Source organism: Trachurus trachurus (assembly GCF_905171665.1).
Source record: "Trachurus trachurus genome assembly, chromosome: 15".
Classification (NCBI taxonomy): Eukaryota; Metazoa; Chordata; class Actinopteri; order Carangiformes; family Carangidae; genus Trachurus; species Trachurus trachurus.
The window spans coordinates 15,892,336-15,914,461 of record NC_139906.1 but is presented as its reverse complement, the minus strand read 5'-3'; the positions used below and the strand labels follow the sequence as shown (position 1 = coordinate 15,914,461).

At 42.3% G+C, this 22,126-nt stretch overlaps 2 protein-coding genes across 3 annotated transcripts; one reads left to right on the top strand and one right to left on the bottom strand.

Moving 5' to 3' along the window:
• The first annotated feature begins 1,291 nt into the window (after nucleotides 1-1,291).
• ogdhl (oxoglutarate dehydrogenase L) lies at nucleotides 1,292-17,605 on the top strand. 2 transcript variants are annotated; one of them, XM_083987627.1, is made up of 23 exons: nucleotides 1,292-1,408; nucleotides 2,101-2,339; nucleotides 2,810-2,980; nucleotides 3,832-3,934; nucleotides 6,034-6,149; nucleotides 6,235-6,389; nucleotides 6,815-6,961; nucleotides 7,044-7,134; nucleotides 7,224-7,403; nucleotides 7,507-7,635; nucleotides 7,921-8,100; nucleotides 8,198-8,350; nucleotides 9,009-9,111; nucleotides 9,188-9,316; nucleotides 9,465-9,615; nucleotides 12,830-12,957; nucleotides 13,047-13,225; nucleotides 13,363-13,434; nucleotides 14,260-14,385; nucleotides 15,138-15,210; nucleotides 15,295-15,458; nucleotides 15,560-15,714; nucleotides 15,827-17,605. In XM_083987627.1, exons 2-23 carry the CDS (start codon nucleotides 2,103-2,105, stop codon nucleotides 15,948-15,950), a joined length of 3,066 nt encoding a protein of 1,021 aa, XP_083843753.1. In that variant the 5' UTR covers nucleotides 1,292-1,408; nucleotides 2,101-2,102; the 3' UTR covers nucleotides 15,951-17,605. The 2 variants fall into 2 exon arrangements, with proteins under 2 accessions (XP_083843753.1, XP_083843754.1); XM_083987628.1 differs by lacking the exons at nucleotides 15,138-15,210; nucleotides 15,295-15,458; nucleotides 15,560-15,714; nucleotides 15,827-17,605 and having other exon boundaries at nucleotides 13,047-13,271.
• A 507-nt stretch (nucleotides 17,606-18,112) lies between these two features.
• On the bottom strand, nucleotides 18,113-20,403 carry cUnh10orf53 (chromosome Un C10orf53 homolog; the record flags this gene model as incomplete). Its single annotated transcript, XM_083988319.1, has 3 exons — nucleotides 20,306-20,403; nucleotides 18,278-18,397; nucleotides 18,113-18,177 (listed from the first exon to the last, which is right to left on the bottom strand). The coding sequence occupies exons 1-3, from the start codon at nucleotides 20,397-20,399 to the stop codon at nucleotides 18,113-18,115; spliced, it is 279 nt and encodes a 92-aa protein (XP_083844445.1). The 5' UTR covers nucleotides 20,400-20,403.
• Nucleotides 20,404-22,126: the final 1,723 nt, after the last annotated feature.

Here is a 22,126-nt window from a genome sequence, read left to right as displayed (position 1 = left end):
GCTTACTAGGTTTTTCACATTGTCAAAAACAGCTTCCCCAGAAATAAGAGGCTGGGGAACAGTCCCATGTTTAATTTCCCCTATAAACAAGAAATGTTTCAAACATCAAACAGCTGGTCCAGTCTTGTCCCGTGTAGTGATGTAATTATTCTAAACAGGATGTAATTTAACACCAAGCCCTGTTACCCAGCGGCACAGGTCTTTTCATCGATGAACACTATTAATAAAACGCCAGAAAGCAACTGGTCTTCGCTCCATCTCTGTCAGGCAGCAACGCCACCACAACAAAATGGCATTTCAGTTCATAATTGCCTGACCCTGCGTTCTCCAGGTCAGCCGGAGAGCAGCAACAAACACAAATGTAACAAATGAAAACGGAAGAACTCTCAGCGTTAATGTGGCTCGTTGCAGAGCGGATGTACTGTAGGCTATATCGTGGCTGCGGGTGAAAACACTTGGGTTATACTCAGCAACTGGGGAGATGAATGATAGAAGTAAACGAGGGTTACAGGTTGAGAGAAGAGACTGGTTACCAGTTTCAATACCACAAAATGACCCTGCGATTATCACGTTCTGATATTTAGACCAACACTGTTCTGTCTGGTAGATCCTTTAACAACTGCTGCTGCTCCATTATCCCCCCACTTTTTCTTTCCAGTGGAGTGTTTGTCATGATGGATAATACTGTTCCTTCTTGTGCCAGCAAGTATGAATGATGAAAATCTAGATGAGGAGGAGAGCAGGGCTGGAGAGGGAGGGTAGGAGGGAGGCAGCAGGGGGAGGAAAGAGACTGGAGGTGGAGGTGGTGGTGGTGGTGGTGAGGGAGGGCCAATTATCTTATTGTTTAACCCACTCAAGGTGGAAGCCCATCAATCTGAAACCACTTGCTCAAATGACTCATGTTCAGCCTTTATAAAAGTTTAATTGGCTTATATAATTAACACTGAGGGGAAAGACATATGTGTGATGTAACCTAGAGGAGAAGTGGGGGAAAAATAAATGAGTGTGTGCCAGGGCTCATAGATTTGAAGTGACAGGATTAAAGTAAGTAAAACAAAACACCACAACCCTGCAGGATAATTAACTGATTCCTAATTAATAATTAACTGATGGTTTTTGTTTGTGTAAAGTAAAAAAAAAAGAAAAGAAAAGAAAGAAAAGTCTTATCCGGAAACAATGAATTTTGTGGGTTGTTTTCCTGTCTGGAGGTCCCTTGTGTTTGACTGTTACCAGTGGCACCTTTGGGTGCAGCACCACCTGACACACTGGAGAGGAGGAGGAGGAGGGGGGGGAGCAGGGGGGCGTGTCAAACGTAGCTGCCGCTGCTCTGGGATCTGTGTCACCTTAACTGATACCTGCCCTACTTCACCTGCACCCCCCTCAGCGATGATAGCAGAGCCAGTCTAAGGTAAATGTGCAATTTGTGCAAATAAAACAAAGATGACAGTATTTTTTTTTTTTGGTTCCTTAAGCCACCGTCCCTTTTTATTTTTTATTTCCCGTGATGCCGCAATGTCAGAGACGAGGGGGAGATTATGAGGATTTGTGTTGACGTTGAGGGATTAGAGGTCCAGAGAAACCGTGGCAGACCTAGAGTGAACTGTAGGCAATGTTTTGGCATTGATGTCGGCGTTAGTGTCCCGAAGAAAGCAGTACTGAAGCCGACCGTCCTACAGGAGAAGGTGAGGCAGCGGGTTGTAGCTCCTCGTGCTGCAGTCCCACACCAGCACGGTCATATAGTACTGGGTTGGACTGATCGCCCGTTACGCGCTTTGTTTTTGCAGCTGGAGCGACTTTGTGCTCAAACCGACTCACAGGCCGTTACATAGCTGTCATTATCAGTCATGTAATGTTTTTTTGTTTTTTTTACCTCGGATATTACGCAGCTTCGGTGCTTCTTTAAAGCCATTTCATACTGTATGCGCAATTATAATCTGTGCGTAACCTACAATCAGTTTGTGCAGCAGAGATGTGACATTCAGAAACTTCCCATTCAGATGATGATGCTTTGTGATAAAACTGACGTCAAACCATTAGTACGCGCTCTTTTTTTTTTTTTTCTTAAATAAAAAATGTTTGTTGATTTCTGTGTTTCTGCAGCCATGAGTCAGTTCCGGGCGTTAGCGGGTGTGCTGAGGGGTGGGCGTACCGGGGGGAGCCAGTGGCTGCGAGGGTCTGTAGGAGGAGGAGGAGGAGGAGGCCCGGCCAGGCGCTGGGTTGATCCCAGGAGAGGCTGCTCCTCCGGGGCTGCACCGGTCCCCTCAGCAATGACCAGCAGCCCCAGCTACATGGAGGAGATGTACTTTGCCTGGCTGGAGGATCATAAAAACGTCCACGAGGTATCTGTGTGCAACATGTGCCTTTCATCTCAATACCAGTCACTGACAGCTGAGAGTAATATTATTAGATATTTCATATTTATTTGCCCATGAATGGAGAAGTGCAGGCGACTCAGGAACCAGATGCATTACAGTTTGTTTGGTCTTATAACACAGTTCAGCATAACTCTGTGCCCTGAGGACACAGTGTATGCACACTAGAGTGTGCTGGTAGTTCACTTGCCTGAGTCATGTAAATGTACTGTAGTTGCAAATATCCCAGACTCCATCGTAGCCTTTCACAGACATGTCATACCCCCACCAACCCCCCCACCCCACGGCCTTTCTTCCTTCCTGTCTACATTGTGACGGTAAGACAGGAAAACATTAAAACACAGTTCACACGCTGATGTACTTCTTTATTAGTCACAAAGCAGTTGCTCCATGTTCCTGTTTCCCCTATGCTGGATCCGTCTTTCTGTGTCTTCTAGTCCTGGGATGCGTTCTTCCGTAACATGCAGGCGTCCAGTCCGTCTGGCGAGGCGGGCGAGAGACGCCCCTCCGCTCTGCTCCAGGGCCGAGTGCTGTCCCACTCACCAGACATGACAGAGAAAGTGGTGGAGGACCACCTGGCTGTACACACTCTCATTAGAGCCTACCAGGTACTCCACACCCAGCTGTGAGGGGCACACACACACATACACACTGTACACGCATCAGCTTTTGGCTTAATGTGGATTAATGTTATTTACAAATGAAGAGACAGATCACATGTCTCATAGGCATTAAGAATAAGAATTAAGATGTCATCTGCCTTGAGCCACAACTGGCTGACTATTAGTATCTCCAACGTGTGTTTGCTTGTGTCAGTGAAAAATGCATCAGATGAAGTCGGCTCGACTCGCCAAAACAGATGCAACTGGCAATGGGAAGCTGTTTATACTGTGTGTGTCCTTGTATTAAAAGGAATGCACGATTTGTTTGTCACTGCATGAGGTTATGCAAATTGGTAGATTAAGTCTAACCTACTTACCCTGGCTGCTTTTTGAAAATGGAAATATCAAAGAGACTACTTAAACAAAACAGGTGGTAACATTCCCCTCGCCCTCAAATTAATTCGAGGAACTATCCGAGGGATTTATTAAATTCTGTCTTTTGGCAAAAGCGTCACTTTTATTCCCAGCTTGCTGAGATCCTGGTGGGAACGTGTGTGTGTGTGTGTGTGTGTGTGTGTGTGTGTGTGTGTGTGTGTGTGTGTGTGTGTGTGTGTGTGTGTGTGTGTGTGTGTGTGTGTGTGTGTGTGTGTACGCATACACATAAAAGCACTCCCATGGGGCTCTTTCCTCAGAGAGGTTGACCTATAACTGAGTATTAGCTTATTCTCCGGCTGTTCATACTCAGCATCATGCTGGCAGCAGGACCCTCTGCCAAACTGCCTCTTGTTCTCTCCTGCTAGTCACTCTCTTATTTTTTACCTGGCCAAGATCTCTAAGTTTTCCCATCCCTCCTGTAGATTCGCGGTCACCACGTTGCCCAGTTAGACCCGCTGGGAATCCTGGAGGCTGACCTGGACTCCTTCGTTCCCTCTGACCTGATCACAACCATTGATAAATTAGGTGAGGCTCACAACCATGACATCCATCCATCCATCCATCCATCCATCCATCCATCCATCCATCCATCCATCCATCCATCCATCCATCCATCCATCCATCCATCCATCCATCCATCCATCCATCCATCCATCCATCCATCCATCCATCCATCCATCCATCCATCCATTGGCTTTAGCCAATCCCAGCTGACATAGGGTGAGGGTGGTGTACACCCTGGACAGATTGCCGGTCTATTACAGGGCCGACATATTAGAGATGAGCAACACAGTCATTTACATTCACACCTATGGGCAATTCAGAGTGTCCAGTCTGCCTACTGTGCATGTCTGTGGACTGTGGGAGAAAGGTGGAGAGATCCCACACACAAATGCAGGGACACTCCACCCAGAACTGGGAATCAAACCCTAAACCTTCTTGTTTAGAGGCAATAGTGCCAATCACGTTAACATAGTTTTTCATTTACTGATGTAGTTTCATAAACTTCAGCTACATGAAACACATTTAAAAGGAATTCAAATCAAAGTAGAACTTTTTTTTAGATTATTGACCAGAGATTGAAGGTTGCATCTAACTGCAGATCTAATAATATTATATATGTTAATATACTGTAGACTTTTAAATAAGATGTGTATGGTTCTTATACTGTATTCCCCTCTCCTAACTTGTGATATATGGAATTACTGTAATCAGTATGTTTTATATGCAGATGATGAGGCATTTCTTCTAATTTATTCAAATCTAAGATTTAAATCTAAAGCATATTCTTTTATATGAACTATGAATATCCAATGTGTATTTTTCTTGGGCATTTCTACATGTTATCATACACACATCTCCGATCCAGGGTTGTGTAACTGAGCAGACCCAAGTGTTTAAGTGGTTTTTCAGTATAAAAGGTCCGCTAACGTTCCCCACCAAGTCTGTGTAGGGGTTGGTTGTCCTAATGCTGCCATTAATCTCAGGCCTAGCTCTTGTCATTCTCCATTTCATTAAGCGGAGTGAGGGTCGAAAGAAGGGGAATGGCCGAAGAAAGCGATCGAAGTCTACGGTAATGGCCAGTAAGGAGGAGAGAGAGAGTTATAGAGAGAGACATCAGTTTCTGCCGTTATCAGTGATCAGTGTCTGTCAGGACATAGCGTTGCATCATGTATTGTTACCAGGACTATAGTTCCTTAATGAAGGCTAATGACGGCCTCCTTGGCCCCTTATTTGGTCAGCTGATAGTGCACGAGTCTATTCCTGGCCCCCTTTGTCTTTGCTGTGTCCCTAATATGATTTGCACCTGTCTCCTCTTATGTAGCCTGCCATCTTGAGCTTGAGCAGCTCTCTCAGGTGGGCTCTGTCAGAACAGAGACCTGATGCTGGATCTCCACTGGTCCTGCTGCCTCACTGGCTGCCTCAAACTCATACTGGTTCTTATTGTTTTGATTTTCACCTTCACAGTTTTTTGCCATCAAATCAGTCATCTGTGATTAAGATTGAAAATGTATTCAGACACTTCCCTGCAGGCCCGTGATCTGAGAGTGGAGGGAGCACTGCAGTCTCATTTAGAATGGCAGCTAATGATTGTTTTCATTATCAATTAATCTTTTCGTTATTATATATTGATGGCTCAGTCGTTGTTTACTCCCAAAGTTACTCTCAAAGTCCAAGACGATGGCAGTAACTCAGTAACCTTCAGCTCAGTGGAACCAACAGTGTACAATATTTATGTTTGATAGATAATTTGAATAATTAATCCATTATCAAAAGTCTTTAGTAACCCAATTAACCAATCAGGCTAGTGACAAATATTGAAATATTTGTGACCAAACACATTGCAATACATTTTACTGTGACTTTCTGTGTTCACATGATATGCGAAGGTGTTCTTTGCTTTGGATCTTTGCTTTTTCTTACGCACAAGTGAGTCACATTATAATGATTCTCCATGGAAACTAATGGCTTTCTTCTTATACAGTGAGTTTTCACACAAAAAATGGATTGTAATTATTGTAATCCACAGGAATGGTGAATTAAACATGGAAGATGTTGTATGTGATGTATGTATGAATGAGTGTGAGATCTAGCTGATGGAAATGTACGTGGTGTTACTGTAGATTTCTACGGTCTTGATGAGTCTGACCTGGACAGGAGCTTCCAGCTGCCCCCTACCACTTTCATTGGAGGAGGAAACACCACCCTTCCTCTGAGAGAAATCATCCGCAGACTAGAGGTATTTGATCTGTGTGCGCTGCGCCCAGACATTTCTATCATGACGAGGAAAGGCCGTAACTTATTTTCAATCTCTTCTTGTTTAGACATCCTACTGCGGTCACATCGGAGTCGAGTTCATGTTCATCAACAACGTGGACCAGTGTCAGTGGATCCGTCAGAAATTTGAGACTCCGGGGATCTTGCAGTTCACTAATGCTGAGAAGAGAACTTTGCTCGCCCGCCTGATCAGATCCACACGGTCAGCAGTCAATAAACATTTTCTTGTTTACACTTTGGCGACAGCGCGATACTTCACTTTTACTTATAGCTCACATAACATAAACAAAACTCCTGTTTGCCCGGTATATTTGGAAAGAAGAACACCCCTATTCTTCATTTTCATCTTTGATAAATGATCGTAGGAGTTGGTGGCAGTTCCTGAAAGTAATCTGGCTCCATATTTCCTCTCCTGTGACTTATTTATTTCTTTGTGATAATGTAGGAGTAGAGTAAATCAGTATTTGCTAAGTTCCTATTCATGCCGAAGAGTATAGATTTATGCAAATAGTTGTACGCAAGAGTGTCTAAATCTTCCTAATGTTCTAAAATTATTTTCTGTTCAAGACATTAATACTGTATCATAAAGTAATGTTGGTTATTTCTTATCATTTTTTTTATTTGTAGATTTGAAGACTTCTTGGCCAGGAAGTGGTCATCAGAGAAACGTTTTGGTCTCGAGGGCTGTGAAGTGCTCATCCCAGCTCTGAAAACCATCATTGACAAATCGAGTGCTGCAGGCATCGACAGTGTGATCATGGGGATGCCTCATCGGTAGCGTCCTGTCACCTCTCAGTTCGGTCTATACATGCAGTCAATTATCCTCCTATTTCTGATTCTGATGTTTTATTCCCAGGGGTCGACTGAATGTCCTCGCTAATGTGATCCGTAAGGACCTGGATCAGATCTTCTGCCAGTTCGACCCCAAGTTAGAGGCGGCCGATGAGGTGAGGAAGTGGTAAATATGTGACAATATAGAAAACTGCGTTTCGGACACAACTGATGCTTTAAATAACCCCCTTTGGTTTACGTATAGGGTTCAGGTGATGTCAAATACCATCTTGGGATGTACCATGAGAGGATTAACCGGGAGACGGACAAGGACATCACGCTGTCACTCATGGCAAACCCCTCCCACCTGGAAGCGGTGGACCCAGTGGTTCAGGGCAAGGCCAAAGCTGAGCAGTTCTACAGAGGAGACACCCAAGGAAAGAAGGTGATAGCTTTTATCCCAGGTCCATGGTGGAGACATTTTGATATTTTGGAGACTTAATTTCAAGGAGCTACATTGTGATTACTTTATGATGTGATTTTTCTAGGTCATGTCCATCTTGATGCACGGTGATGCAGCATTTGCCGGGCAAGGGGTTGTGTATGAGACCTTCCACTTAAGTGAGCTCCCCTCCTACACGACACATGGTACGATCCATGTGGTGGTCAATAACCAGGTAATGGGAAGATCAGTGTTTTCTGTAACATTTTCTAGACTTCATATCTTTTATTGGCTCACATGAAACAGCTAATACCGATAAAGTTATTGGTATAACTGTTATTACTGCTACACTAGCTTTACATAAAGCTGTTTAAATAACAATTACAAACAAATTGTGCTTCAGAACAACAAAAAGTGTTAAAACCTTTTTTTTCCGTGGACATTTTGTCTTATTCATTTTGATTTTACATGCATTGTAGGCTGTAAATATAAATTTCAACATGTTATTATTGCCTCCTAGATTGGTTTCACCACAGACCCTCGAGTTGCCCGCTCCTCTCCCTACCCCACTGATGTTGCTCGCGTTGTCAACGCACCCATCTTCCACGTGAACGCCGATGACCCCGAGGCTGTCATGTATGTGTGTCGGGTGGCTGCAGAGTGGAAGACCACGTTCAACAAAGATGTGGTCATTGACCTGGTCAGTCAGAGTTACGTCTTAATGGATTAATAAATAACAACTGCATTCTAAGATGTGCCATCTTTTATTTTAAGGCATGTGTGTGTTTTTTTGATAGGTTTGCTACAGACGGTTTGGCCACAATGAGATGGACGAGCCCATGTTCACCCAGCCGCTGATGTACAAACAGATCCGTCGGCAGGAGCATGTGCTGAAAAAGTACTCTGACAAGCTCATTGCTGAGGGAGTGGTGACACTGCAGGAATTTGAGGTCTGTGATCTAACACTGTTTGCTCTTGTTAAATATACTGTATATTGGTGGCTGCTACTGTATGCTGTTTTATTTGACATCACCATCCGCCGTAGTATGTGCATTAAATCAAACTTAGCTATTACCCTAGCCTTTGGGTAAATGTGTTGTGCCAGCACCGCTGTATTTGGCTTTCAATTTACTGACTCAGTTCAATCGCCTGGCCTCACAATCCCTCAAACAGAGAATATATTGCTCAATGAAGTTGAAGTATACCTCCGATTCTGGCAACATTCAATGAAATTGCTCAGTTTCTTCATCCAAAAAAGAAACTTTGATCGCAACATCCATTCTGAGCTTTATTTCTTTTAGACCGCATGTCAGAGAAATACTGCAGCGCCTCTGTGGTGTGTTAGTTCCTGGCTTTTTGATGGACATTGTTTTCTGTTGTGTGGCCTGTCTTGCAAAAGCCCCATTTGTAATATGGCAAGGCAGAACCATTACTGCTGGTAGAGGCTTTCCTCTTCCTCTAATAGCTCTCTCACTCCCCTCTCTCTTCTTCTCAGTCTCTTTCTCTCTGTCAGCTACACACAGTTTTGGTTATTCAGCTGCAGCCCTTTATTTAAAATAAACAAATGGTGCATCAGTTAATATGGTGCTTTTTTCAATGTTGTTGCAGGAAGAAGTTGCCAAATATGACAAGATATGTGAGGAGGCATACACCAGCTCCAAGGATGAAAAGATATTACACATTCGAAACTGGCTCGACTCCCCCTGGCCAGGTGTGAATTCTCCCTTCACCTTTTGTCTGCTGAGTACTTCCTGTTCCTGCTAAAATGAAGCTGTGTCTTCTCGTAGATTTCTTCACAGCCGAGGGAGAGCCCAAGAGCATGAGCTGCGTCCCCACTGGACTGGAGGAGGAGGTTCTGCAGCACATCGGCCAGACAGCCAGCTCGGTGCCTCTGGAAGATTTTAAGATCCACGCAGGTGAGTCTGGTTGCTTTATGCAAAAAACAAACAAAAAATATAAAACAGAGCTCTGAGACAGACCGGCAGTCATGGTAATGGTTTTGTTTTTGTTCCCCTGTGTGTATATGTGTCTCTCTTTCTCTCTCCCTGTGTGTGTGTATTCCAGGTGTGTCTCGTATCCTGCGTGGTCGAGCCGACCTGGTGAAGAACCGGCAGATGGACTGGGCTCTCGGAGAGTACATGGCCTTTGGTTCCCTCCTCAAAGATGGCATCCATGTGCGACTCAGTGGGCAGGATGTGGAGCGGGGCACCTTTAGGTGAGTCCATGTCCGCACAACTGAAAACTCAATGTTGCCTCTACTGGGATTTATATGAATCTTTTTTGAGCCTCTGTGAGCCCTGTTTAGTGTTTGAATAAATGTCCTGGTCTGCAGTGATGGGAGCTCCTACTGCCACCACAGCCTAAACCTCCATTGTAGTTATTAGTAAACAGTGTTTTAAATTTATTTATTTTCCCCTCGTCAATCAAGTGTGAGTGTTTTTGTGTCACTGACCCGAATCAATGCTATTGTCCACATTAAAGCAGAAGTAAGTGGTCCGGTCGTTTTCGCTAATGCTGCGTTCCAGGCAGGCTTTTGAAATCGTAAATTACAGCTTCAAGTCACAACTTACGACTTTGTAGCGTTCCAGGCAACCCACTCATGTTTTTCCGACCTGTTTTACCGGTGAAAGTCACTATAACGGCCACTCGTAACTTCCGACCGGTGAACTCGTACCGGATCGAACTGGTACAACTTCACGGTCGGAAAAATACGAGTTTCCTTGAACGCACCATAACAGTCCTCGTCCCTACGTCGCCACATTCACGGCGTTCCTTGGCTGCACACACAGCCCTGCATGCCGTTCTCTCTCCTCATTGGATAAAAACGGTAGGATACGATAAATGTTTTCTCCTCGGCTCAGAGCAGAGCAGAGTGACTGACAGACCCGTGTTTCAGACCAAACACTCTATGTAAGTGATTGCTGTCGGAAGATATAACTATTTAAGACTTATATTAACACAAATATATCACTTACTTCTGCTTTAATGATGAACTCTAGTCAGAAATTAATATTATTTACACACAGAGACTTTTTTCACATGTAATGTGACAATGATTTTACATGTATTTAATTTAAATGCAAAATACAGTCTCTGGGAACATTATTAGGTAACAAATCCAACAGATCTGCCACAAATTCTTCATTGAAAAATATTATAATATTCAGCTGTTGCTGACTTTGTCAGACATGTGTTACTTCCACTATACAGTATGTTTGTAATTGAAGACATAGTCAGTTGTGGTGTTGCGCTGAACCTAAACTACAACCTCAGTCATGCATAGTTATAATTATAATCAATACTTTTCAGACAGTATCAATCAAAACTGAACATTATCTTTGTGAGATTAGAGCAGTTTACAGGTGCCTAATAAAGTGGTTTCTGTGTAAATGTCAATTGTCAATATATTAGAGTGACTCTGACATTGAGATCACATCAAATCTATTATTTTGAAAACAAACTGGTACATTTACTGGTTATGTCATGGTCAGCAAAAAAAAAAAAAATGGTGAATTTAGTAATTGGGGTTGGGTGGGGTGGGTGGCACAGGGAGTCTGTCAGACAGAGGACGTCAGCGCAGTCTCCTGGGACCTGTGAAGCCCACATGGTGTTGTCATGGTATGGAGGGAACGAGTGACACATGAACAAAAACCAGCTCCCCCTTTTCACTGCGCCTGTCTCATCTGTCCCCTATCATTTCTCCACCAGCCCATCTCTAGTGACACTGCCCCCCTCCCCAACCCGCCTCCAGCTCACAGCGACATACATCACACTAACTAACCAGAGGCTACGGGCTTTTTTCTTTTGCCTCGCATTTACCACTGACACGACTTCTCCTCTTCCTCTGTCCTGTTCAGTAGGGTAATTTCCCTGGCCTGAGAAAAAAAAACGACAGCCGTCAAATACCACATATCACCTGGCATTTATACCACATTTTACTCTTTGAATCACCTTTCTTCCTATTTGTACTTCAGCAATACTTTATACCTCCCTTTACTGCTTTTTTCTCCCCTCCACCTACACTTTTTTCATCCCCCACTACTCTGTTTCCCATCTTAGGAGCTGAGCATATTGGCATGTTACAGTTGAGTGGGCCTGCTTGCGTTTCTATGATGTACGTAGCAGGGTGGACTAATGGATTCAGTTGTCGTGTTTGGGTGGGTTGCATGCGCTGCTCCGCGCACCCCTTTCCCTGACTAATGGGGCCCCCAGGCAGAGGAAGTGTGTGTGTTTTTGTGTGTGTTTATATACGTGGAGAAATAAAAAACACAAAGGAAGAAGAGAGAGGCCGGGGTGCAGTTTATGAGGCAATCCCAGGGAAAGATCTCATCGTCAGGGTTTTTCTTTTGGGGTCCTCTTTGGATTGAGAGAGTGGCCTCAATTGATGCTCGATGCTCTTGATTTTCTTCTTTCATCAAAGGATTCCTTGAAGAGAAAGTGTATATCCTGGAGATGTGAAGCAAGGATCAAACAAAACAATTAGGCAGCACATGACGTATCCTCATTAGTCCATAATTATGGATGATATTATTTCAAGGACTCAGATCATGATCATCTGGTCTTCTAGGGCATACTGTAATACATCAAATTCAAGATAATAATCAATAGATTTTGGTTATTTCCTGCAGTTCTTCCGTCTGACAATTACATAACCTCTAGCACTTTGTGTGTGTGTGTGTGCATGTAGACGTCATTAGAGTGATGTTAAAGGGGTTTAAGTGATTGTCTGATCGTGCTGGATCTGAAGCCTGATTCCTGCACTGGGAGCGAGCCGACTGGCAGAGCTTGTTAACGCTTGGCTCTTTGCTCCCATCAACTCTTGTTGGGCCTCATGCTGGCTGAAGATCAGGAGAGAGGAGGGTGCTTTTCATCGAGTGCCTTCATGGGCTGAAACACGGGCTGTAGTGTGTGTGTGTGTGTGACTGCTATTACCATGCATCTTGTGGGTTAAAAACCCTTAAAACATCTATTTGCATCAATAAAAGCAGTTGTTTCATCACTATTATTGACAACACATGAAAGTCTGAGGCAGGATCACTGCTTTTTTGTCCAGCTAATATAATACTAGTGATTAAATGATTTGCACACATCAGTCACAATATACAATCACAACACCATGACCTAAAACAAGAGGCCATGACAATATTTAAATGTTTTAATCAGTTAAGAAAGTTATCAAGCAAAAACCATAAACCACTATTAAACTATTGACTTGTTCCAGTTTGTTGAATGTGGCATTTCTCTGTTTTTTATAATGAATTAAAATTTGAGTTTTTTTTGGCATGGTGGTGGTTCTGTGTTCAATCCCAGGCCTCTAAAAGATGGATGGACGTAAACACACATAGATTTACTTACACAACAGTGTTTTTTTTTTTGTTTTTTTTGTCTTTTTCACTTCTTTCTGTCTCTGCTCTTCTGGTGTTTTGCAGTCACCGCCATCATGTCCTGCACGACCAAGAGGTGGACAAGCGCATCTGTGTTCCCATGAACCACCTGTGGGCCAACCAGGCTCCTTACACTGTGTGCAACAGCTCCTTATCAGAGTACGGGGTGCTAGGTAAGACTGCAGCTCCCCTACCTACATTGTGTGTTCTTGAGATCTCCTTTTTCCCCTCAAAATCTGTTATAGGATGACTGTGATTTCAGGGTTTGAGCTTGGCTTTGCCATGGCCAGCCCCAACGCGCTGATCCTGTGGGAAGCCCAGTTCGGAGACTTTAACAACACGGCCCAGTGTATCATCGATCAGTTCATCAGCTCGGGCCAGACCAAGTGGTTCCGCAACAATGGTATTGTCCTCCTGCTGCCACATGGGATGGAGGGAATGGTGAGAAGTGACAGTGATCAACCAGGCTATAGTTCTTATGAAAAGGGTATTATTCTGCAGTATTGGATTTTACCTTGCAGTGAAATTCCTCTTCCTATTTGTGATTACATATCCTGCTTTGTCTTCTTCTTCTTCAGGGTCCAGAACATTCATCAGCTCGACCTGAACGCTTTCTGCAGATGAGCAACGACGATCCCGATCACTTTCCTGTGTGTTCACTTGTTCAAGTTACATTACGGCTCTAATGGTTACCAATTTGAGAAATGTGATGACCTAATGACAAATATCATAGAAACTCTCCGCTATGTGCGGCACTTCAAATCCAGTAGCTTCCTGTTTTAATGGCTCTGCTTATGTCATGACCACTTAAGTGATGATGGCCAATTTCTTTAGAGCTGAAAAGTCTTTTCATTGTGGCCTCTAAAGAGTTGGTATTCAGCAGGAAGTCTGGTCCAGGGGTCGCCTCATATGCGGGAACCACAGCAGCTGTATCAGCAGAAGCTTGCCAGATTCATCTCCAAATGGGATATTGATCAAACTATTAGTGGGAGAGTACTGAGGGATTAACATCCTTAGTCCTGTGTGTTTGTGTGTGTGTGTGTGTGAGAGAGAGAGGTATTCCATTCAAGCGTTGCATCTCCTAGGCTATTCTTAGAAAAAACTTCCCCTCAACAAAGGCAAGGCACGGCAATTTTATTTGTATAGCCCATTTTTACAAACAGTTTGTCTCAAAGGGCTTTACATAGCATCATAACAACATCCTCTGCCCTTAGACCCTCACATCGACTGAGGAAAAACTCCCAGGAAAACCCTTTAAACAGGGAAAAATTTGGAGAAACAGAGGAGGGAACCCTCACCCAGGACGGGCAGACGTGCAATAGATGTTGTATACAGACAAGAAAACAGTTTATAACACAGAATATGCAAAAACACTGTGACTTTATAACTTGACGTATATTAAGCATTCTTCTGTTTTCAGAGTCAGAGTTTTATAATCCCATTCTTTTGTTGTCTTGTTTTTTCTTTTTACAAAGGAGTTTAGTGGAGATTTTGAAGTCCAGCAGCTGCATGACTGCAACTGGATCGTAGTCAACTGCTCCACGCCTGCTAACTACTGTCATGTGCTCAGACGACAGATTCTGCTGCCATTCAGAAAACCGGTAAAGTGGAACATTGACTCTACTCTGTCTTATCTGTGTCTTGCTTAGCACCGGTTTGTCGTGTAATGATGAGATTTAGCACAGATTGAATCCAAATTCAAAAGTCCCTAGTTCTTGAAAAATAAATAGTAGTTGTCAATTTGACACCATTATTCATGTAAACCTCAGCCTTAGTATTTATTCCTTGCTGTAGATACTGTACATACGGTATATCAATATCACTGTTATGATACAATACTGTATGGTTTTGTATGTTCTTATTCAGTACTTTGAATCACTAAAGTAGTGCTAGTTTAGGTATAAAGTTGTGGAATGTAAAGCATTTCTCTTTTTTTTAATGTGCACAGCTCTTTTTTCAGTCTCTCAGTTTTCAGCCACAGTGAATGTCTTAACTGATCCCCTGTCGCACGTAAATGCAATGCTTTGCCAAGCATGAGAAAATTACTTCCTGAGCAAATTAGTGAGAGGGCCAACAGGGGATCATATTGTTTGTTTTTTATGAAAAAACTCTGAAATTCTGGACTTGGTCGACTGAGCACAAAGGGTTTTATTTATTTGATTGTTAAAGAAATGTTTTGTTTTCCCAATGCTGATGTTGCATGCTACATGGCGGCAATAAATTAGCGTGAAAAGAGATAAAAACTTTCATCTCTGGAGTTTTTTCCAAGGCGCACAATAGAGATACGGATGACAGAATCAATCTGGGTTTTTTATGTCTGTCACAGAAACTTTTTCCTTTTTTTCTTCCACAGTTGATTATTTTCACTCCCAAATCTCTACTGAGGCTCCCGGATGCAAGGTCCAGTTTTGATGACCTCGCCAAAGGTGAAGCTTACTCAATCTGACATAAAATGTGTCTCAAATGTTGGTGTACAGCTCTTGCAAATCTACCGTACCTGGTCTCTGCAGGCACTAAATTCAAGAGGCTGATTCCTGATCAGAGTCCTGCAAGTCAAAGCCCAGGCCAAGTGAAGAGGGTGATCTTCTGCACCGGCAAAGTCTACTATGAACTGGCCAGAGAGAGGAAACAACTAAACCTGGAGAAAGATGTCGCCATCATCAGACTTGAACAGGTGTTTAAAACCCTCTCTTGACTGAGCATGTTGTTCCCTGTGGATTTTGAAATGCAGTTTTCTCACCTTTCCTTTCACTTATTCTTCACCTTCCCCCGCAGATCTCTCCGTTCCCGTTCGATCTAGTCAGAGCAGAGGCGGAGAAATATGCCAATGCTGAGCTGGTGTGGTGTCAGGAGGAGCACAAAAACATGGGTTACTACGATTACGTCCGTCCACGTTTCTCCACAGTGGTGGCCAACAAGAAACCTGTATGGTAAGGGGTCTTGCTTGATTTGCTCATGACGGAGGAAAATCGCTAAAAGAATCTGGTGAGGGATTTGAACCGTGTCCCTGGTGACAGACTATCAGTGTTTTATTTCTTCCAGGTACGTTGGACGGGACCCTGCAGCTGCACCTGCGACAGGGAACAAGTCCACTCATCTGAATGAGCTAAGGAGGTTCATGGACACTGCTTTCAACCTGAATGCCTTCAAGGGGAAGGACTTGTAATGAAGATGTTGAATAAGAGCCATGCTGGAGGTGCAGTTTCATCTCCAATCATTATGGTCTATTAAGTCTTCCTGTGGCACAATTTTACAACTCTTTTAGATTTGTGACAATCCTGAACATAGTCTGATCTTAATACGTGTCACTCTGACCTCTGATAACCTTATGTGAAAGATATGTCTGCAGTTTATGTCTGAACCAGACAACACAACATTTATGTCTGTAGAGATGGTCAACTTGTTTAGTCCCTACTAGTCGTACTGTAGCTTGTAGGCATTTCAATCACCTTTTCATTAACAGCTGTGATATCAGGGGTGTCATGGCGGACTCTGGAGGTGTATTGAACTGTTTTGGAGATACTACCACCACCACTACATACAAGTTCCTATGAGATTTCCTATATGCAGAATGAGTTGTCTTTCACTGCAATGCAATTCATGTAATGCATTGGACACATCAGCATCAGCAAACTAGTAGTCACTGCCATTCCCTGGCTATCCCATATCGAATCATGTCATTTTTATTTAAATGTCCCATGATAACCCAGACAACTTTGATCTTTATAACCTTAATTGGTTGAACAAAAGCCTCCACACGTAGCTTGATCCCAGCTTTCCTGCAACAATCTGCACTTTATTCAATCAACACTGTTCAGGGAAGGGCCTTTATGTTGGTTTTGTAGAGTACAATGTGTGTTTGTATGTGTATTATCTAAAGACAACTAGACACAACATTTTTAGCCTCTAAAGGGTGCTACACAGACAACACATGTATTTAAAAATAAAAGGTACCTGCAAAATTATGATAGAAACATGAAATATATTCACTCCATCACAGATTTCTCACTTGAGAACTAACGGTAGATGAGTGGTGAAGTAACAACAGTACCTCCAATAACATTCACACACCAAAATTTAGATTTGTGACAATCACTGTTTATGCAATAGTTTTATTACTGTAGATACCTCCATTGCTTATATTCAGAATTGCAGTGTATATTGTAGTAGGATTAGAGTTTATATTGATTTTTGTAGATGATGACCAGATGCACAGTGCAATGACCATTGTACTTTAACAATGAATGTCTATCACATATCACAGGTATGAAGACTGTTCTTAAATTAAACACAGCAGTAGGTTTACTGACTGTATTTACTTTGGCTTCCTTAGCTGTAAATGAAAGAGGCTGTATTTATTGTCACACCTCACTTCACCAGGAGACATGAGCCAGCTGGCACAGAGACTTGCAGCCATGTTTTCTACTTAGGACATAAGGCTCCGCTTCCTCTTTGGAGGCTGAGGGATGTGCACACACACACATATAAACACAGCAAAGCCTTGGATGCTTTGAGAGCAATACTGACGCTTAGTTGTCATATTAAAATCCCGAGGAATTTAACAAAATTGATACTAGTTACCTCTTTGCTTTGTAACGCCATAAAATTATGCTTCTTGTTTAACTGTATTGTAGCTCTCCTTTTCCACTTACGGCTAAAGATACTGTATAACCATGAACCACGCACAAATATTATCTTGCATATTTAATGACATTTTAGGTTTATGTGCTGCTACTTAATTAATGGAAGAAAAATGTGTGTACATATCCATGTGGGTACTGAAACATATGCGCAGTTTGATGGGTTTGCACTTACACTAGGAAAAATTACATATGCAATAAAATATGTTAATAAATAAGTTCAATAACACAGATTGGTCTTCATGTTGAGTTGTACACAACACTGGTCATTTGTTTGGTTCATACCTTAATGAAACAAATACATAGGAGCAATGATTCTAGATGAACTAATCTAACAAGAGCAAATTTATGATGTTGAGCACATATTGATTTCTCACCGATCATCTGTGAATTACACCCTCTTGCCTCCAGATCCCCTTCTAAGTAAAGAGCACAGGGTGGACTGGCTGCACATAGTAGATTCATTATTTACCCACAAATCAATAGTGAACTTACGCTGTTATTGTATTACCTGTTCCTAGGTTGTCTCTGTCCCTTAGTTTGTAGTAGTTATGGACACCATTTCATAATGATGATTAAGAATATCAGTTTTGACACATTTATAAAAGACACAGAAATTAAGCAAATTGCCAACACCATCTAACAATGAATCTGGTGATTTTTCTTTATTTAAACGCTGGGGTTTTCTTCAATAAGCGTTCTCCACAGCAGCAACAGCCTCTTTGCAAAGAGGGTCCAGTTTCCCATCTCCACCTTTGGGGTGAAAGCACAACAAGTTGCCAGACAGTGATGGGCCAAACCTCAACCATAAAGTTAACAAAGTAGACAAATAGTCTCCGCTTCGTCAACTCACCAAACTCCAGCTGTTTTATGTGACAGGTGAAGACGAGCTCCCCGTTGACCACGAGCTCCACCATGTTCCACTCGCGCGTTTCCTCCAAGACGCACTGATGCCCGCGCCTCGACAGAGCAGCTGCAGACATGTTAGAGATGTCCAAAATTATATTTATTCAGGGGCCACATACAGCGCAATTTGATCTCAAATGGGCTGGACCAGTAAAATGATAACAATAACCTGTAAATAACGAAAAATCTAAATTTTTCCCTTGGTTTTAGTGCAAATAAGTTCATTATTAACCGCAGTGAAGTTAGTTTTAAGTTGGATATTCAATAGACATTCACAAGCCACTCCAACATTTCATGTGCACCCGTATTACAGGCTCTATAAACACATGGAGAAGACGGCTACAGCGTGTAGGCTACTTTTCAAAACCGAGCTCTGTGTGTGTGTGTCTCAGATGTTTGATTGACGGATGACGGATCCAATATCAGTGGCTGATGAATCGTGTGCAGCGTGACGCATAATTTGTGTGCCTGCATTATCCAATGCGAAAAAGAAATACCACACTTTCATCCCGGATTTACTCGAAAATAGAATTTTGCACAAAGTTTGGGCTACATCGTCTGATAGATGAGTTAACACTAATGTTAAGACCCACAGTGGGCTCAAATTCAATTTTCTTTTCTGTAGGCTACACCTTTAAGATGTTTACATTTAATGAACTATCCTTTTACAAAACGTTTTCAACCATCTGAAAATTCTTAAAGGGACAACGAGGAGTTTCTGTTCGGTTATAAAAAAGTCTCACGTTAATGTGGATGAATCTCCGCTACCCACACTTGTTAATGGGCCCATTTTCGATAAATATATCATTCTGTCTCCATCGTTATTTTGTTATTATTAGTGGTGGCGCCGGCGGAAATGCTGGTCGAGCTGACCAGCGTTTCCTTCGTGGCGAGTCATGAGAATAACGCAGCCGAATCACCGTTTATGGTCGGAACTACGACGGTACCTATATGAACCTCTTTGAACCTCTGACTTTAATTATTGATGAATGAAAACATGAGTCCGTCTTGCGCCGGTCAAAGAATTTTACGGTGTGCGCGGAGGCTCATAAATGTAGCAACGCTTCGCTTTTCCAAAACTCCTCGTTGTCCCTTTAAGAAATGTGCAATTTCAGCAATATGATGTTTCTGTATTCTATGTCATTTTTAAAGGTGTACAGAAATGGCCGTTTGTCCTGTTTGTCGCGCCGAGTTGTCACGAGCTGCAACACGAGTTTACCCGAGTGAGGAAAACGAATTTGATTGGTCGTTATCGAGCGGGCGGGATATTCAAAGCTTGGGGCGAGCCCGAGCTCCGTGTGTGTGTGCGTGTCTCAGACGTTTGAATGACGGATTAGGGATCCAATATCAGTGGCTGGTGAATCGTGTACAGGCTGACGTATAATCCGTGCGCCTGCATTATCCAATGCGAAAAAAAAAATACACACTTTCATCCCGGATTTACTCAAAAATAGAATTTTGCACAAAGTTTGGCCTACAACGTCTGAAAGATGAGTTATCACATTCATTTTATGACCCAAAGTGGGCTCAAATTAAATTTTCTTTTCTGTACACCTTTAAACGTGGCAAATTATGGTGCGTTCCAGGCAACCCGTAACTCGTATTTTTCCGACCTGTTCCTATGGTTACCCGTTAGAACGTTCAGTCAAACTCCTGTGAACTCGTACTAGATCGATCTACTCCCAGTTCCCAGTTCGTAACTCGTAACTTGCCTGGAACGCTACAAACTCGTAACTGGTGACTTGAAGTCGTGACTTGAAGTCGTGACTTACGGGTTAAAAAGCCTGCCTGGAACGCACCATACCACGGGCCGGATTAGACCCTCTGGCGGCCGGTTTTGGCCCCCGGGCCGCATGTTTGACATCCCTGTGTTAGACGGTCGGACTCGGTCAGGTGTTTGTGTTAATTTGGCCTCAGACCACACGCAGGCGGCGGCCGACCTGCACTCAAGTGGGGGAGAAGAAACATACAGTACCTCGGAGACCCTGGAGGCGGAAGGTCCTGTGTTGTACAACTCCGTTGGATTCATAAGGTCCGTAACAAAGCGTCACCCGCGCGGTCGCCGGCATTGTTTGTTGTTACCTGGGAAACAACGATGCACCGCTTCCTGTCTTTCTTGCTAAGTAGGTACTGCTGCTATCATGTAACGAGTTGGGCTCCTTGTTTCCTTGCCCTGTTATTTGGTTTGGGCTGGTTCCTCCATCAGGGCAGTGTGTTGAAGGAGAGACGTGAGTGCACAGTACTTTATGTATATTTATATATATTTTGCCCAATTTGTGTAAAAAACAAACAAAGTTTCAACACAGACATTAGGCTATCTTTTGATTCAGTGCGAGTTGTAGCCTATAGCTCCAAAGTCAGTCGCCCCTTGTAGTTTTTAGACAGAGTTGGCTAGCCTACTTTAAAATGCCCAAAATGTGTAAAAACAAACAAACAAACAAAGTAAAGTTTCAACACAGACATTAAACATATCTTTGGGTTGTCTTTGTGAGCCTCCAAAGTCAGTCACCCCTACTAACTTTGGCCTGTGAGTGTTTTTCCTCATAGCTATCCAGCTTTTTCTGATAGATGCTGAATGTTAATGGGTTAATCATAACCCTTGTTTGATTGTTCAACAGTCTACAAAGAACTCTTTGATGATGCTTATTGATGATGATGACCTATAACACACTCTATAGGTGAACAATATTGCTGGTATGGCTAATGTTGGCCAAAGTTCATTGTCCTTGTAAGATAAATAAAAAGTGAATGAAATGAAATGATTGATAAAAATTAGTCACTGGGTAAATTATTGCTGGTATTCATATTTTTTAATCAGATAACTGTAAACTAATACCGACACACTGACATCTGATCTGATCTGCTTCAGCATATTACGCAAAGGGTAAATGTGTGTAAGGTGAGTCGACCATACTAAAAAATCTGTAGATCAACAAAACAAACAACAACAAACAAACAATATTGATCTGTAAACAACAAAACAAGCATACGTTTTCAGTTTATTTTTGTTTTTAATCTTTAGCTATACAATTTGACAGTCATAAACACAGTGATCACCTCTGTTTAGTAAGTTTTATACACTTACTTTTTTAAACTTTACGTTTACATTGTATAACACTATGATACAAAAATAAATAAATAAATAAATTGATATTCTGCTCTTAAATTTACAAATAGTTGCTCTTACTTAACATTCTTTGTCAAATAACCCTTTAAAATCATAGTCACTTGCTTTCTGTTTATAATAGTATACATCAAACAGTATCTAGCATAGAGAACTATAAACTCACTGTCCACTGATTTTATAAAAGGATACTTTTTAGTTACACCATATAGGCTATGTATTGTTGGTGCTACAGACGACAATTCATGAGGACAGTTTACATGGAAATTGCATAGAAGACTAGTTTCATAATGTACCATAATCTTCAGAAAGTCATTAAATAGCAGCATGCAATTCTGCAAAGTGACACAGACAGACAACCAGCCATGTATCATAACTCAGAGACTACTTTCAGTTTGTCAACCTGATTGACAGGCTTCATAGACGACAGGATGCAGACAGGGAGAATGAATCTTGATTGTTTGCATTTCTTTCTTTTTTTCCCCATAACATTTGCTCATTTCCAACAGCCTCAATTGTAGCAGTTAAATTTACCTCTGTCTTCAGCTTTTTAGGCCTATCTTAATCTATAGTGCAAAACAACAATCAAAAGCTCAAATTTGTCTCAAATACGTATTTATGTCTACATTAGCTATTCTGATAGACTTTTCAATTCTTGCTATATTAAACATT